Here is a 17,737-nt window from a genome sequence, read left to right on the forward strand (position 1 = left end):
CGGAAGTGCGTCCTTCCGGCTGCGTCTAGCTTGCCGCTGCTGGACCGAGAGCATCCTGCATCCAGGAGGAGGAAGCTGCCGATCTGCAGGTTACACAGTGAGCAAAAAGATGATTTTAAAACGCTTTATGGGGTTTTTATGTTTTTATTATTGATAACATGAACGGCTTGAATGCTCAGAACTGACGTGTTGACCGTAATAACGGCTGTAGCTTCCTTATTTTCTCAAATTAAGATTATTAATACCACACCGCCATTATGTTATCCTTTAGGCTACAACCTCGTCTGCTATCAGACACTAAGTGTAGGTTTATGTCGACGACAAACATAAATATTAACATATTATATGAATATCACATATTAGCATCGTTTGCTAGGCCTGTGTGTCTTGTTGAGTGTAGGCCGCGTCATGAAGAAGCATCATGGCGTCCTTGAGCAGTGAAGGACAGAGCAGCAGCAGCAGCAGGGATGCTGCAACATCAGCGATGCTCTACCTGCTAACTCGACCATTTCCTTATGATATTTTGATTCATACTCATATTATTCGTCATGACTTGGTAAATGTGGACCTTAGGTGACTGCTGGATACTGTGAGAAATACTGTCATGGAGGCCTTTAATGACGTTTTATCCCCTTTAGCATCATAAGCTTCTCTCACTGAAGAGCTGCCCAGTCTAAATACATTTATTGTTGTATGTATTTTTATATATATTTTGATTTTTTTTGAGCTGGGTGGGCATCACTGGTCAGTTTTTTCCTTACTTACATATAATTAGTGTCTTCCCACAGCACACATGACCTGTGGTGTACCACAGGGTTCATTTTTAGGTCCAGTTTATTTGGCCTTTTTGGGCAGATTGTCCAAAGACATCCTAAAATATTCTGTTCTAAATATTTTGCGTACTTTTTTACAAATGAAATGACCAGCTTAAAGCAGAGCGTCAGCATCATTACCAGTAAAATCACTCCATGTCTGAGTATAGCTGTTCTAGGAGGAATCTATTTATGATTTTGTTTATTGACAGTCTTGACATGTGATCACATGATTCCTGGTTGTAAACTTGCCACCTCCATGAGGAGACACATTCCTCTCAGGGGCTGAGGAATGTACAGTGACACCATGCTGGGATGGGGAGTATAACCCAGTCGTGATATTGAGTGAAAAAAACATTTTAATAATGAAGGATCGTTCGTGTCTTTTTGTGTTGCAGTTTCTTTGTTGTAGCTGAAGGTGGAGTGCAGCGGTCATCATGGGGGAGCTGTTCAGAAGCGAGGAGATGACCCTGGCCCAGCTTTTTCTCCAGTCAGAGGCAGCCTACTGCTGCGTCAGCGAGCTGGGAGAACTGGGGATGGTCCAGTTCAGAGATGTGAGTGAATGCTGTAGAAGTCCTTTAACCTGTATGTTCGGCATTCTGAGCTTTAGCCAAGCACCATTTTAATTATAATCATCCATTATGTTTGTGTTCACAGTTGAATCCAGATGTGAACGTGTTCCAGCGGAAATTTGTGAATGAAGTGCGCAGATGTGAGGAGATGGATCGGAAACTGAGTAAGTCCTGACTCAGGCGAGCTCCGCCTTCTGATCATTTATTGATCCTGTTAGATTGATGGTTTTTTTTTAATGTGCTGAATAGGGTTTGTTGAGAAGGAGATTAAAAAAGCGACCATCCCAATGGTGGACACTGGAGAGAATCCAGAAGTACCTTTTCCCAGGGACATGATCGATTTAGAGGTGATCAATCCTTGAACTCATTAAAAGTCGGTACAACATCTATAATCATTCTGATAGTTTAATATGGATGGATCTGTTTTTTTGGGGTTCTGTAGGCCACGTTTGAGAAGCTGGAGAACGAACTGAAGGAGATCAACACCAACCAGGAAGCCCTGAAGAAAAACTTCCTGGAGCTGACGGAGCTCAAACACATCCTTCATCGAACACAGCAGTTCTTCAACGAGGTCTGTCGACCTCACACACACACGCCACAGACCCGCAATGCAACATTTTTTGTGCTAATCCAGCATAATCCCTCCTACCAGTTTTATGCTTGTGGATATAGCAGATTATAATCTTATCCACAGTAGACTCTCAAAGCCTTTCTATTGAATATTTCATCACATGCAGGTGATTCATGTGTCTTGTTGTTTCTCTGACAGATGGAGGATCCCAACCTGCTGGAGGAGTCTTCAGCTCTGATGGAGGGCAGCGAAGGAGGCCGCGGGGCCCCGCTCAGACTGGGGTACGCTGCAGTAAACATGTTTCTGTGATCAGGTTTCCTCATGTTGTAATGACTTACGCGCTCCTTCTGTGCAGGTTTGTGGCTGGAGTCATCAGCCGGGAGAGGATTCCCACCTTTGAGAGGATGCTGTGGAGGGTGTGCCGTGGTAACGTCTTCCTAAGGAAGGCGGAGATTGAGGACCCTCTGGAGGACCCCACCACAGTCAGTCAGCACATACGACCAAAGATCACGTCAACCGTGCTGTGTGTCTCAGCGTCTGTGTTCCAACGGCCTGTTTTTTTTTTTCCTAACAGGGAGACCAAGTGCACAAGTCAGTCTTCATCATCTTCTTTCAGGGCGACCAGCTGAAGAACAGGGTGAAGAAGATCTGTGAGGGGTGGGTGCTTCATACCCTCAGTCATGTCTGTCTCTAGATCAGTAGAAGTTAGAAGCAATAATAAGTACGCTGGACCTCCTGATGCTGAACATGAAGCCTAAAAAGCGTGGGACCTTAAATAGAACCTTGGGGTACACCTGGCCTCAGCTGGGTCCACTGTGTGTCCATTGAGCTGATGTTTCTGGGTTTCTTTTGTCCAGGTTCCGCGCCTCTCTGTACCCCTGTCCAGAGACTCCACAGGAGAGGAAGGAGATGCTGGCTGGAGTCAACAGCCGCATTGACGACCTCCAGATGGTGAGTTACACTCCAGGTTTATAAAGAGTGCGGTTGACCTCGGAGAGACACCGGTTTATCGTTTCAGCCATTTCACCATCGGCAGTGTGTTGTTTGTGTAATTATTTTCATTCTTCAAAGGCTCTTTGTGTTTAGCTGCTCACCAAACAACAAGTAAGAAACCAGTCAGAAACTTTGCACAACAGGATGTCTGACTTTTCTCTGGATGAAATTTATGTCCAATCAAATTACAAAAGCCCTCCTAGTGGAGGTGGGTGTGGATCTTATGCATTACTTCTTATCTGAGGAAGACCTTTGTCCTGTGGTTCCTAAGCTTTTCCCTTATTAAGCCTGGAAAACTCTCTGGTTCTGCATGACAGGTCTGCTCTATTCTGAGTCTGCCAGCTCTACATGATGTATTACACTCTGCTACAATGGAGCAGGGGTTTGCATAGAAAGCCAGGTTTATCACATCCAAATGCATTTTTACAAACACTGCACCTTCCAAGCCTCTGATTCTGTGGGTCAGACATGGACCAGCTGTGCAGCCGGTAATAAAGAGGTCAAAGGTCACAGTCTCTTAAAGCTACAGTGTGTGATTTCTCGGGTTTTTGAGTTTTTTTATATGCACACGCAGCAGTGAAGCAGCACAGTGGCTGTTTGTTTAGTAGTTGGTTACAATCCGCTGTCTCATCACTACATGCTGCAGGTTTTAAAGAATCTAAAACCTTCCACACTGCTGCTGCTGCTTCTGCTGTAGGTGCTGAACCAGACGGAGGATCACCGCCAGAGAGTGCTGCAGGCCGCCTCCAAGACCATGCGCGTGTGGTTCATCAAGGTGAGGAAGATGAAGGCCATCTACCACACTCTCAACCTCTGCAACATCGACGTCACGCAGAAGTGTCTGATCGCTGAGGTCTGGTGTCCCGTCTCCGACCTGGACTCCATCCAGTTCGCTCTGCGCAGAGGAACGGTGAGATTGTCGCTGTGTAGTTTGTCGCCTCCGACGCGAACGGCGCGTGGCTGATCAGTGAAGTTTTTGTTTTGACAGGAGAGGAGCGGCTCCACAGTGCCCTCCATCCTGAACAGGATGCAGACCAAGCAGACTCCACCCACCTTCAACAAGACCAACAAGTTCACATCTGGCTTCCAAAACATCGTGGACGCCTACGGCATCGGGAACTACCGGGAAATCAATCCAGGTTAGACGGAAAGCCTCGGTTACTTTCAGCCTTTGTTGACGTTTGAATTAAAGTCAGTTTTTATAGTTTAAGTCTCTGTTGTTCCACAGCCCCATACACCATCATCACCTTCCCCTTCCTGTTTGCCGTCATGTTTGGTGACATGGGTCATGGCGTGCTGATGACCTGCGCCGCTCTCTACCTGGTCATCAGAGAGAGTCGCATCCTCGCTCAGAAGAGCGACAACGAGGTACAGTCAACCACGCAGCACAAACATGTGACCGAAAGTAAATGGACACCGTCCTTTAATAGCGTACCTTGAATTGAGGTTATTACATCACTAGTGGCCTTTTGCCTCCGCAGATGTTCAACATGATTTTTGCTGGTCGCTACATCATCCTCCTGATGGGGATCTTCTCCGTCTACACCGGCCTCATCTACAACGACTGCTTCTCCAAGTCGCTCAACATGTTCGGCTCTGGTTGGAGCGTTAGGCCCATGTTCAGCGCCAAAACCGCCAACTGGTCGTACGTCTGCTTGCTCTGATCTATATCTCAGGTGTATCTGAGAGGTTCTCTGCCACCAGTCTGTCCTGGTTTTTGTAATTATTATTCATTTTCTGATGGTCTCTTTTAGGTTTGAGACCCTGGATACAAACGCAGTCCTGCAGTTAGACCCTGCTGTTCCTGGTGTCTTTGGTGGGCCTTACCCACTTGGAATAGATCCGGTAAAACCTGTTTTAAATTTGTTTTCCACACAGCTGGCTGTTGAAATGAGGAGTTTGCTGATGGCTGAAGCTCTTCTGTGTGGTCTCTGCAGATTTGGAACGTCGCCACCAACAAGCTGACCTTCCTCAACTCGTTCAAGATGAAGATGTCAGTGATCCTGGGTGTCATCCACATGCTGTTTGGAGTGTCTCTCAGTCTCTTCAACCACCTGTAAGTCCTACACAAGACAATATGACCACATTGTTAACCCTCAGTAGCAGACAGACGATTGTCCCAATGGACACCTCCTCTTCATCGATGGACGTATCATTCTTGAGTGAGCTCTTCCTAACACATTTGTGCGGTGTGTTACTTTAGGTACTTCAAGAAGCCACTGAACATCTTCCTGGGCTTCATCCCAGAGATCGTTTTCATGGCCAGCCTGTTCGGCTACCTGGTCCTGCTGATCTTCTACAAGTGGACGGCCTACGACGCTGCCACCTCCAAGGACGCCCCCAGCCTCCTCATCCACTTCATCAACATGTGTCTCTTCAACTACAACGACCCCAGCAGCAAACCCCTCTACAGGGGACAGGTGCTCCCTCACCTTCACCCTCTGCCTCTCCCTGCCTCCTCCTCCTCTCTCACTAACATGTTAGGCCCCGTTCACACTGGGGAAAAAAATGTGGCTTAAGCAGGATTTGGCTGCATCCAGATCAATCCAGATGTGTTTTTTCCGAGTGTGAACACCTCCAATCCGGCTGAATCCAGTTTGATTTCAAGCCGGATTGGCTCAAATGTGGCTCAGGTGTAAACGCAAATGTGGCTAGCGAATCCGGCTAGCCACATTATTAGCCATATTACGAGGCGCCACCTAGTGGTTTAGAGAACAGCAAACACGCTGGATGAAGCCGGATTGAGTGCGGACACAACTGTGTGCTAGCCAGATTTGAAAATAGGTCTGAACGCATCCAGCTTAAAGGCTGTCTGGGCTCAATCCTACTCTAGCTGGAATGACTTTCTCCAGTGTGAACGGGGCCTTAGAGAGCCACAGCAGCTCTCAGAGATCAAACACACACACAGCTTCATTTGTATCAGTGAGGTCTCACGGTCTGTCTCATCTCTGATAAAGTTTTTTGTTCTACATGAGCAGCTGGAGGGATTCAGAGCCTGTTGATAGCCTTTCCTGATTAATCTCTCTCTGTTTGAATCTGTAGATGGGGATCCAGGTTTTGTTGGTGCTGATTGCCCTTGCATGTGTTCCCTGTATGCTGGTTGTGAAAACTATGGTGCTTCGGCGTCAGCACCTGTGGAAAAAGCGCCTGGTATGTGTACCTGACCCCACCTATAAGCTTTGATTGAATTATGACCTTTGACATAACCTTTTTGTTTTTACTCCTCTTCTGCCATTCATTTCAATGCACATTGTATCGTGTAATGTGGTTGGTTGTGTGGTTGCCATGAAAAAAACTGCTTAAAGCCGGCCTTGGAAACGCTTACATATTTTGGTGGGATAATTTGCTTCAAAGACTGAGGACACCCCAACAGCTGATGGAGTGACGCTTCACGTCACTGGTTGTTAAACCGAAGACCAGTATCGCTAAAACAGAATTACGCCTTTAGTCCCGTGACCCAAACGTAGTTTTTTTGTATAATTTTATTTAATTTTATGCAACTATTCCTTAGATAATGAGCAGAAGATATGGGAAATATGGTAAATAACGACCCGTTCACTGTCTGGGTGTCCTGTCTTACTTGACAAAAAGCATCAATTTGAGAAGGAAGCGTTCGTCCCAAGGCTTGCTTTAAGCTAGACACAGCTCTTGTGGCTTTTGTATCTAGTCCGAGAAGAGGGAAGAAACCCCTGCAGAGAATCTAGAGCAGTCTTTAGAGCAAACAGGCGTGTCCTCATCATGCACCGGACTCACCCAACAGGGCACGCAGAAGTTCGGAGGGGTGCGGGTGGGCAACGGGCCCACGGAGGACGAGGCTGGCATCATGGACCACGACCAGCTCTCCCAGCACTCAGAGGAAGGAGATGAGGTGAGGCGAATGAATAAATTAGTCAAGTTTCATTACAAATCGTTTGTATTTTCTGCAAAGTCTAGTTCCTGGATGTCATCGGGGCCACTATAAAGATGGTGGTTGGAGTTTTTAGGGGAAAAGGTCAGAATGCTGAGATGAAAGTGAGATTATTTCCCCATAATCCTCTTCCTTAGTTACACTGAGAGGGCATAGCAATGTGAAAAAAAACAATAGAGACGGTTCAGATGGAGTGGAACAGATAAGAGATGGATTTTCCATTTCAGGAACATAAACATTGAGGTGGTTGTTCATGAGAACAGCAAGTGGAATTTCTGAAAATACCAGCCTCTCTGTGACTCAGAGGTTTGGTGTGTCCCAGCGCTCGTACAATAAATCTCCGACTGTTTATGTACTGATAACATATTGCATAACTGCAATAACATTATTATTATTTCCAGTGCATGCTCGTATCTCATATAGGAATGACCTAAAGGATTTAACCTTTGTGTAATGTTCGGTGTACAGAACATGAGAACATCTAGGTGCATCAAACCGAGTCCTTCCCATCAGATCCTCCTGGCACGGGCGCTTAGCTTGAGATGAAAACACTCAGCTGCTGCTGCTGCTGCTCTCATTAATTTAGGGTGTGGATGTTTATAAGAGCTTATCAGGCCAAGATGTGAATCAAGTCTTTTCACAACATGCTGACTTCACCTGACTTCGGTGAGAGGAATGGTGAAACCTGCCCTGTCATGACCTTAAAACAAAGATCCAAACGTCAGGTGGAAACTTGTGGATTGATGCTTAATTCTGCCGCTAACATTTAACATTTTCTTACTTTCAAGCACGCAGAGGAAGAGCCGGTAAGAGCCTTGACTTTCTCTCCTTCTTAGCATGCCTGGATGCTGTCTTGCTCGAGTGTGTCTGTGCTGTTGAGGCTGTTACTCCACGAGAACAGAGAAACTTGTTGCTGCTCTCTGCGCTATGTGAAGAAAATGACGTCACTTTGTTAACATCCCTCATTCAGGTACTTGTAGCAACATCTTCCTCCGAACTTCTTCTTCTTCTTCTTCTTCTTCTTGTTGTTGTTGTTGTTGTTGTTGTTGTTGTTGTTGTTCTTCTTCTTCTTCTTCTTCTTCTTCTTCTTCTTCTTCCTGCCACCTCGGGAAAACGATAAAAACAATCTGTTCTCGTGGAGGATGTAACGAGCTTAGTGAGCAGCAGGTCGTGTTCTTTTGTGCCAGGTCCAGGCATGTGTATGTGGGTGACTGTAAAATTGTGTTTTTGTGGAGTTTTTTTGGCCTTTGCTTGGTTTTACAGGTGGTTTTCAGTCCAGTAAACATCCTCTCACAGTGACGCCGATGGTTTTGTGTTGGCTGCATTTCTAACGTGTGTTAATCTGTAACTTGTGGAAGCTGATGCAGAGCTGCTTCACCCCCTCCATCACAGGTCCAAGGTCTTCTCTCCTGTATGTCTGTACATATTGAATGTACACTGACTCTGCTCAGCTGGAATACTCGGTGTATTCTGCCGTCATGGCATGTCGGCCTGTTGTTTTCATTAGCTACCTCTGCTTTGAATGAGAACAATGAGTGCTTCCATGAACTCTGATTTCATGGGTACAAGGACAAAAGGGAAGCATGGAAAGAGGAAGCCAGACAAGCGCCAAGACAAACCCAACACCGCACAACACGGAGCATTGGAGTCCCATGTCCCCCCCTCCCTACCCGGGCTGTGTCAGACAGGAAAGCTTAGACTTGCTCCAGGATGGAGAGAACTGTTGGCCTTACAATACACAAACAAGTCCCGGGGGGGAGCTCTGATCCTTGTAAGGAAAGAAAAACAAACACGGCAGAGGATTTCTGATCCAACGAAAGTCCGGGGGTGAGGTCAAAGGTCAAAGCAGGCGCTCGTTAAGAGGTTCCATTGACTGTAAGTTCCACTGTCATGTGTGGAACTGTTGTGATTGGCCGCTTTACTTCCAATAACAGTAAATCTAGAGAGTGAAACGTTTGTACTGATAACCTGCAGGGAGGTCTGAGTGATTTCTGTCATTTAATTTATCACATTTTTGCAACAAAAACCAGAGAAGCAGTCGAGATCAGAGGCAGGACTCTCACTTTTATCTCCACGACGTCTCAGTGTTACAGTTCAGGGTCTCAGTTCTTGGTTCTTCACCTTCATTGTTCTTACCTGATACACTCTGAAATCATAAAATGCATGTTTCTGCATGTACATGTTGCTTTCTGTCTGATTTATGTGTGATTTTTTTTTAACATTCTCCCTTTTTTTCCTCCCACAGTTTGACTTTGGGGACGTTGCAGTCCACCAGGCCATCCACACCATTGAGTACTGTCTGGGCTGCATCTCCAACACCGCCTCCTACCTGCGCCTCTGGGCCCTCAGCCTGGCTCATGCACGTGAGTGCAGACAGATTCTACAGCAGAATGTTCACAAGGCAAAGACGCCTGTTGTCTTTATTTTCCTGTGTGTGTGTGTGCAGAGCTGTCGGAGGTGCTGTGGTCCATGGTGATGCACCTGGGTCTCTCCACCCGGAGTGGGGGCGGGTTCTTTGGCCTGTCCATCATCTTTTCAGCTTTCGCCACTCTCACTGTCGCCATCCTGCTCATCATGGAGGGGCTGTCGGCTTTCCTGCACGCCCTGCGTCTGCACTGGTTAGAAACACACACACACACACACACCCTGATAAGAAACACTCACACAACACAACGGGCTTTCACCGTTCACCTCTCGAACCGAGTGTCTCTGCCAAAGCTTCAGCTTCACATCAGGAATGTCAGCAGCATGAAACATTCCCAGCGCGGTTTACCAAACTGTGACGTACGGCTCACCTCACACACCCTGCTGCTCCATCGCCTCCTTGCACCGGCTGCACCTCACTAATCCAACCAGAGCGCTTCAGCTGAGAGCTATCATACATGTATATCAGCAGGTTCTGGGAGCGTGACCTTTTAGGAGACCTTAGATTTATAGGGGTATTTTAGTTGGTGTTCTGCAGTGTGAGGGTGTGGAGGAGGAGGAGGAGGAGGAGCAGCGTTTGATGGCAGATGTTCAGGATATCCTGATATTCTCCTCAGAGAAGCCAGAGAGTGAAGTTTTGGATGTTTTGTCCGTCTCATACCACTCTGTGAACCAAAGAAAATGAAATATTTGTATTTGAATTGGTCGGATCTGCCCCTCGGTCTCAACAGAATCATCACTTCTTATTAAAAAATGATATCATTAAACTCCCCGTGACCCACAGAAGGAGGCGGCGGCCACACTGGGACGGTTTAAACTGTTAATAAAGCAGCAGCGTGTCGGCTCGGCAGGTCTCCGCTAAGGTTAAAACGAGTAGTGGAGTACTTTTCACAGAGGTGAGTGAATGAAAACGTCGATGTTCAAAGTAAACAGCAGTCAGCCTGACACTCGGCTCGGCTCTCCACTCTTCACACACACGTGCTGATGACTTATCTGCACACACACACACACAGTGTGTTAGGTACAGACAGACATTTTTCCACTCTCACAGCTGTGTGCAGAGGCAGGTGAGAGGATCACTCATTTCTTTCCTCTTTTTAAGTGTTGCCCTCTCACAGCTCGGGCAGGCCAAATATTTGCCACAGCCAGGAGACATTCCTGGGCACTCCCCTCACTCGCTGAGGCCAGGAACCAGCAGGAACTCGATCCAATCTCCTTGGTTTTTCCTCTTAAATGAAGTCATCAGAGGATGTCATGATCTCAGAATCCCAGTATGGACGCCATATTAAAAACAGGGATGTCGTTTTACCGCACGTGGGACGCCAAACAGCCAGTTTAATACACCAAAGGATGTGTATTTATGATGGTACTTTAGATGGCTTAAATGAATATAGTGTGGCTTTATAGGCTGAGATAGTGGAGGTTCATGCTTCATTTCTCACCAGCATTGTGTGTTAGGATGGAGGCACATCTACTGAATGGGTGGGTGGATGTCCTGCACAGTTGGTGGGGGCCTTCTTGGTGTTGATGATGTACTCCTGTTTGTTTCAACGAGCCAAGACCTCCAGCTCTCACAGCTGAGTGTGAAGCAGTGGGGATGAGAATCAGCACCTCTAAACCAGAGGCCACGGTCCTAAGATGGAAAACAGTGGAGTGCCCTCTCAGGATTGGCGACTCGAGTGGAGGAGCTGAAGTATCCCGGGGTCTTGAGAGAGAGGAAAGAAAGAGGGGGAGAGCAACAGGTGGATGGAGGCAGCGTCTGCCAAAGCTGAGCCAAAAGGCAGGACTCTCAATTTTACCGGTCGATCTACGTTCCTACCCTCATGCGTGGCCACAAGCTGTGGGTAGTGACGGAAAGAATGAGATCACGAACACAAGCAGCCAACATGAGCTCGGGTGAGAAGCTCCGTCGTCTGGGAGGAGCTCAGAGTGGAGTCATTGCTCCTCCATGTTGAGAGGAGCCAGCTGAGGTGGTTCAGGCCTGTGGTTAGGATGTTCCCCTGGGGGCCTTTTCCTGTTGAGGAGGCCACATGGCAGAGCCGGGGACACAGTGGAGGGATTATATCTTTCAGGGAACACCCCCAGAAACCCAGACCAGGGTTCCCTGCTTAGGCTGCCGCAACCCAACCCTGAAAGAAATGGATGAAGTCTGAACTGCAGTGGCTCTGATCCTCATCCTCAAGAGTATTTGTTTATTTGTGGTGGTAACAAGGCTCAGAATTCATTCACGTAGTGCTAATTACAGCTGATCTGGCCTCCAGGAGACATCTCAGTCCTCATTCAGGCTTTTCTTCCTGGAACTCATCAGACCTCATTCAGAAAAAAAGTGAAATATCTCTTTATAAATGTGAATTTTCAGTGTTCACTGCGACACATGTGACCAAACACACCCCTCACCTGGCTTTTCCCCTATGTCTCCTTCCAGGGTGGAGTTCCAGAACAAATTTTACTCAGGCCAGGGATTCAAGTTTGTCCCCTTCTCCTTCGAGAGCATCCTGGAGGGACGATTCGACGAGTGATCCCTCCAATTAGCAGAGTCCCCGGCGCCCCTCATTTCCTCCTTTGTGTATATGTTGGTGTGCATGAGCCCCCTGTGCAGCCCTCTGTCACCCTCTAGTGGCACCTTGTGGAACTTTGTTATGTTTGAGCTAGAATGGGGTCCATTTAAAGGGTTTTAAAAAACCTGTTAGGATCCATCCTGCTCATTTAAAAACACAGAAATCACATATTTAATTTCTACTGTGTTTGACAGCAAACAACAACAAAAAATTTAAATCACATTATGGCTTTAAAAATCAGTGTATTTGTTCATTAATGAGCATTAATCAGTGTTATATTGAAATGTTCTTAATGAGATACAATGCTGTGATCTGTAACTCCCCCTGTGCTCATGTTGTGTGACATTTTGCATCATGAAAGTAGCCATGATGTGTATTTTGTGTGTTTTCCACACGTGAAACTGACGTGACAGGTGATGTGTTGTGGTCAGAAATAAACAGAGACATGTTTGCTGCTTTCTGCTTCTGATCATTGATACATTTATAGTCATTAAAACTTTAATAACAAACTTTTATAAAACGCTAGTTTACACTGTAATGCCCAGCAGGGGGCGCCAACCAGCAACGGCTTGAGACCAGCGTCAAGCTCACGAAAATGAGCTCAAACTGTAGCAGAAATAAACGCGATAATAATAATAAAAATGTAGTTTTAAGTTGTGTGACAGTCAATGTGATCGCTTGCATGATGTTAGCAGTCACAGATCTAATGAACTTACATTAAAAGTAGAAGGAAGCGAACCCGGAAGTTAGAGTTTTGGGGGGTTTTCTTGTATGGTTTTAAATTGTTTATTTTTTAGCAATATTTTTATATGCGACAGAAGTTTAGTAACACCGAACACATGTGTGCTCTGCGGGTTTTTATGTCCCGTACGATGTTGTTTCACTACTTCCGGTTGTTTAAAGGCAGACTTTTATTTTGAAACTTTTGACCGGAACAGCATCTTTTGCTTTTCTAGCTAACATGATTGAGTTGTTCGTGAAACATTTAAGGTGCAGCAGAGACAGAAAGTCGCTTTTATATCAGACTTCGTCGCGACTTTCTCACCAATGAAGCTCTGATGTGATGTGAGCGGCCTGAAGAAGAAGAAGAAGCAGAAGAAACTGCGAGTTTAAAGTCACGTCGGAACAAAAAAAAAACAAAAAAGGAAGACATCGAGTGGCGCTGTGGATCCAGTGGACCGAAGAAACGGAGGATTCATCCTGCTGGTGTTTCTCTGAACGCTCCCTCCACCTTCCCTGTGACTTTTAACACGTCGTCCTGAAAACCAGAAGCTAAATGTGTCCTTTAATATTCCAAGGTAAGTCCTCACACTGACTCTTCTTCTTCTGTGGTGTTGGTGTCAACACGCCGAACTCTTGTTTGGAAATCTGCACATTCAGGGTTAAACTGGTTTAAACCAACGTGTTGCAGCACAGGAAAGTGTTAAATATACACATGTGTATTAAATAGACAATTCGGCGTTCATAGAATCCGTCAGCTCTGCATTATATTGGTGTTTTTGGCGTGTTTAGACATGATCTATAGCTGGTGTTGCAGAGCTGTGCAGCACAATGGCTGCAGGTTCCAGAGATGGAGGCTGGGTCTCTTCTCAGATCCTGATCCAGCACATGTTCTGCACACTTCTTCTTCGTCTCCTTGTCCTGATCAGATCAGTTTAGATGTGTTTTCTGGAGGTGCTTCTGGTCACAGTCTTCCTCCCCCCCCTGTGCAGGACTTCATGTGATGGTGTGAGGATGGGACAGGGTGCCTTCGGAGGTGACTGCAGCCCTGGAGGCTGATTAACCGGCTCCCGACGGCTCCAGTCAGGATGCACATAGCTTCAGTGGGTGTCAGCAAGTTCTGCTTCCTGTTCTCCCTCGCTTTCTGCGGCCTCCTCCTCCTGCTCATCCCGGCCCTCCAGCCCCGGATGCGCCAGGTGGAGCTGCCTCCGCCCCGACCCAGAGGCAAACCTGCTGAGGGAAGCCCGCCGCGCCATGCTGGGGACGCAGGCTCAGCCATAGAGCTCAAAAGGAGCTCAGCAGGACAGGGGAGGCCTGTCAAGACTGGACTGAGCAGGAATGATAACCACAGACCCGACAGGGAGACCGACTCCAGGAGACCTCCTGAAAAAGGTGCTGGACTTGGAGGACCTTCAGGATCCCGTGACAAGTTGGAGCTGAAGGACATTTTTATTGCAGTGAAGACCACCAGAAAATACCACAGGTCCAGGCTGGAGCTGCTGATTCAGACCTGGGTGTCCCAGGCTAAAGAACAGGTGAGCAGAGCTGCGTGTTTTCATGTTGTCTGTCCTGTTTGTCCACTTTCAGAATTTGTGCCGTGATGTTTTGGGTCATATTTGTGTCGCCAAAACTCTGCGGTGGAGCTTTGTCTCTACAGTCGTGTTGGCATTAATCAGTTTCTGGGTGTCGCCTTATCACCGCCGCAGATTCCTCCCCGCTGCGGTTAGAATTCGTCCTTGTTGACATTTATAAGAAAATAAATCTTGACTCCACCCATCGTCTGCTTCGCTGTTGAGCTGTTTATCTCGGTCAGTGTGGAACTGATCCACAGCTTCAGCTGTCTGCGCCAACAATGTGAAGTGTGGTGAAACCCTGGCCTGGAGCACAGTCCTAAATGAACATTATAGGACACAGTGTTGTTCACATTACAAGTTTGATGCAAGACGCTGGACTGTCAAATCTGATCCATGTAAAAAATCCGAATGAACGTCGTCTCAGCAGTTTGGACTTTGTCTGCAGTTGAAGGATTTGAGTTTTAGAGGTTAAAGCCTGAATGTTCCTGGTCCTCCTTCCGTGGTCTTTGGAGAGCACGCAGAAGGACTCAGGCCTGGTGGGATCGGTCTTCCAGACTTCTCAGGCTTCATGCATCAGAAGCATTTAGCATCAACACATCGTTGTCATGACTGTTACTAGAGAACAGAGGAACGTTAACACACACGGAGTCGGATGTGAAAGAAAGGAGGCTTTAGGAGTGGCCCCCGAGTACCCGACATTAAGCTTAAAGTGGCCAACACAGAAGGCCCAGTGGCCGGCTCTGTGTGGAGAGCTATTATAAGCAATTAGCATGTCGCAGTGCGGGACAAAGGGCCTCAGTGTGCGGAGAAGGAGTTTAAACTCTGCTGCACTTCAGCCAGACGTGTCGCGGTCACAGGCGATGGAGTTCCAGTGTTATCAGCAGGTCTGCTGTGAATGGGCTCCTCTGTGCAGACTCTTATTTGACTGCTCTCAGCTCAGTACAGTCCCCCCGTGTTTACAACCCCCTGTAAAATTAAAAGCCACTTAAAGATGTGCAGCGTCCACTGGACCCTGCAGAGTGTGTGCGGTGATTCATTAGACCCCAGAGGTCAGGTGACCGGCTCGTTTGACGTGTCCTGTGAAGGGTCCCGGTCCGCCTGCAGGGGCCCATGAAGCAGCTGGTATCGCTGCAGGAATGTGTGAGTGTGAGCTGCACAATGCAAACAATTCCTCCTCGGCCTCACAGACTCACTTCGTCGTGCTGTAATAAGAATGCAACAGTGTGCGTGTGCGCTTGCACTAACAGTATGTAACAGTGTGTCTTTGTCTGTTCCAGACTTGCATATTCACTGATGGTGAAGACAGAGAGCTGCGTGTGAGGACGGGTAAGCAGTCGTTTCCTCGATAAGCTACGATCCCTGAGATTATAATGTGGAACCAGGAACATGCAGGAACATCTCTACCGTTTGTTTCTTAGGGGCCAACATCATCAACACTAACTGCTCGGCGGCTCACACCCGCCAGGCTCTGTGCTGCAAGATGTCTGTGGAGTACGACAAATTCATCGAGTCTCAGAAGAAGTGAGTTTCCTGAGACGGGCCGACGCCGCCGGTTGTGAGTCGAGCACACCGCTGACTGTGTGTTGTTGTGCTGCAGGTGGTTCTGCCACGTGGATGATGACAACTACGTGATCCTGCCCAGCCTGCTGCGCCTTCTCTCCTCCTACCACCACAGCCAGGACGTCTACCTGGGCCGGCCCAGCCTGGATCACCCGATAGAGGCTGCAGAGAGGGTGAAGAGCGACGGCTCGGTCAGTCGGCTCAGAACCAGCGTCTACATGCGGTGGAGGAGCTCAGCTGACGTCTGAACTTCTGTTTTCTGCTCGTTCCAGGTTTCTGTTAAGTTCTGGTTCGCCACAGGGGGAGCGGGTTTCTGCATCAGCCGAGGTCTGGCCCTGAAAATGAGCCCGTGGGCGAGGTAGGACTGTAACACGCTGTATGTTTATCAGAGGATGTGTCGTGACTTGTAGGAGTCAGTTACCTGTTTAGTAAAGGTGGAGGCGCAACGGGAGTTTCCAGATCCTGTAGCGGTGACAGAAAGAAACCGAAGTTCTCCCAGGAAAGGTTCGATCATAAACACGAGCCGAAACATCAACAGATGTTCACACACGTCCTGAGAGTAGACACAGAGAAGCCCCGTGGCCCCTGCTCTGACCTGAGTCTGAACCCTCCGGCTGTCTTGTGGTTTCAGTTTGGGGAATTTCATCAGCACCGCGGAGAAGATCCGTCTCCCCGACGACTGCACCATCGGCTACATCATCGAGGCGCTGCTGGAGGTCTCTTTGACGCACACGTACCGGTTCCACTCCCACCTGGAGAACCTGCAGAAGCTGCCCACAGACACAGTGCTGGAGCAGGTGACCCTCAGCTACGGAGGCTTTGAGAACAGAAGAAACGTTGTCGCTGTTGTTGGAGGCTTTTCGCTGGCTGAGGACCCCACAAGGTAACGAGGAGGCCTCCTCCTGCTGCTGCTGCTCCACACGGCAAATATAAAACACGTGCATGATCATATGAAATATTGATACTGAAGAAAACAGGGCACCTGATGTGTAGCAGCTCTGACAATGACCAAGATGAAAACGTCCTGTCTGTCTCCTCCTGCAGGTTTAGGACGGTCCACTGCCTTCTGTATCCAGATACTGAGTGGTGCCCGAGGCCCAAACCTCAGCACAGGACCTGAAAGTCACTGTGTGTCTGCGCCCTGCAGCCCCCCTCACACACAAAAACCCGTCTTAACCTCTGCAGCGACTGGACCGAGCTGGGCCAAAGAAGAAGGGCAGGAGCGTGGAGCCAAATAGACCCTAAGTGAAACTGAGAGGACTCCAGCAAGAGACGGGAAAAAAGAAGTTTAGGACTTCTCCTCTGTAGATTTGAGCTTTTTTCTTGTAAATCTGTGACTTCAGTCTCAGAGTGGTTTTGCTCAGATCGCCCCTCCTCTCTCCTGCCTGGCACTCGTCTGTATTTTCTTGTTCTATTTTTAAACAGAAAGCACCAAAAATAGACCCAAACACAGGCGTATGAAGGACCCTTCAGTGTTCTCACTTCAAATCAAGATATGAATGAAAGAAATGGTGCATTTGGGTGCAGTGGGAGACCTCGGTGTTCTCCTGGTCTTCATTGTTTTTGCACAGTGTTGCTGTACATGCCTGTGAACTCTTCCTGTGTGTAGCTCCGTCACGTCGGGTTTCTGTGTCAGTTTGCACAAACCAGCGTCAGTATTTCTGCCTCCATGAAGTATTTGTGTTTTTTTGATAAGAATCGTCCTGCTGCCGGTCAGCGGGTGACGGAGTGTGTTTTTGGACGCTCTGCCTCGGCTGTATCATCTCGTTTCAGTAAGAATAATAAAAACATTTTCTGTCCAACAGCGTCTGCGTCTCGTTTACACAAACTGATGAGGTCACAGGGAGGATCTCTGACAGACGTCTGACTGAATGAAGATGACTGTGTGGATGGGGGGTGGATGGACACACTGCAGAGGTGGTGGAGCCCATTCGGATTCATACAAAGGAGTTTATATGCAAGAATGTGGGGAATTCCTGACTTGTGATGCTTTAAAGAGTCGCGTCGTCCTTGTTGTGAGCTCAAAGCTGCCGTCTGTGGGCGCTC

At 47.7% G+C, this 17,737-nt stretch overlaps 2 protein-coding genes across 6 annotated transcripts; both read left to right on the forward strand.

Moving 5' to 3' along the window:
* The first annotated feature begins 34 nt into the window (after nucleotides 1–34).
* atp6v0a1b (ATPase H+ transporting V0 subunit a1b) lies at nucleotides 35–12,240 on the forward strand. Of its 5 annotated transcripts, none has more exons than XM_028407910.1 (22): nucleotides 35–97; nucleotides 1,211–1,366; nucleotides 1,470–1,548; nucleotides 1,634–1,731; nucleotides 1,827–1,955; nucleotides 2,154–2,236; nucleotides 2,311–2,437; nucleotides 2,530–2,612; nucleotides 2,813–2,906; nucleotides 3,646–3,858; nucleotides 3,937–4,087; nucleotides 4,177–4,316; nucleotides 4,430–4,593; nucleotides 4,703–4,793; nucleotides 4,886–5,004; nucleotides 5,152–5,368; nucleotides 5,991–6,098; nucleotides 6,616–6,816; nucleotides 7,644–7,661; nucleotides 9,101–9,218; nucleotides 9,302–9,473; nucleotides 11,705–12,240. In XM_028407910.1, exons 2-22 carry the CDS (start codon nucleotides 1,250–1,252, stop codon nucleotides 11,796–11,798), a joined length of 2,616 nt encoding a protein of 871 aa, XP_028263711.1. In that variant the 5' UTR covers nucleotides 35–97; nucleotides 1,211–1,249; the 3' UTR covers nucleotides 11,799–12,240. The 5 variants fall into 5 exon arrangements, with proteins under 5 accessions (XP_028263711.1, XP_028263714.1, XP_028263713.1 ...); XM_028407913.1 differs by having other exon boundaries at nucleotides 6,709–6,816; XM_028407912.1 differs by lacking the exon at nucleotides 7,644–7,661.
* Nucleotides 12,241–12,779: 539 nt separating this feature from the next.
* rfng (RFNG O-fucosylpeptide 3-beta-N-acetylglucosaminyltransferase) lies at nucleotides 12,780–17,490 on the forward strand. Its single transcript, XM_028407916.1, has 8 exons — nucleotides 12,780–13,135; nucleotides 13,550–14,092; nucleotides 15,409–15,457; nucleotides 15,550–15,652; nucleotides 15,729–15,882; nucleotides 15,964–16,049; nucleotides 16,323–16,574; nucleotides 16,736–17,490. Exons 2-8 carry the CDS (start codon nucleotides 13,646–13,648, stop codon nucleotides 16,809–16,811), a joined length of 1,167 nt encoding a protein of 388 aa, XP_028263717.1. The 5' UTR covers nucleotides 12,780–13,135; nucleotides 13,550–13,645; the 3' UTR covers nucleotides 16,812–17,490.
* The last annotated feature ends 247 nt before the right edge of the window (nucleotides 17,491–17,737 follow it).

This window comes from Parambassis ranga, chromosome 6 (genome assembly GCF_900634625.1).
Source record: "Parambassis ranga chromosome 6, fParRan2.1, whole genome shotgun sequence".
Lineage (NCBI taxonomy): Eukaryota > Metazoa > Chordata > Actinopteri > Ambassidae > Parambassis > Parambassis ranga.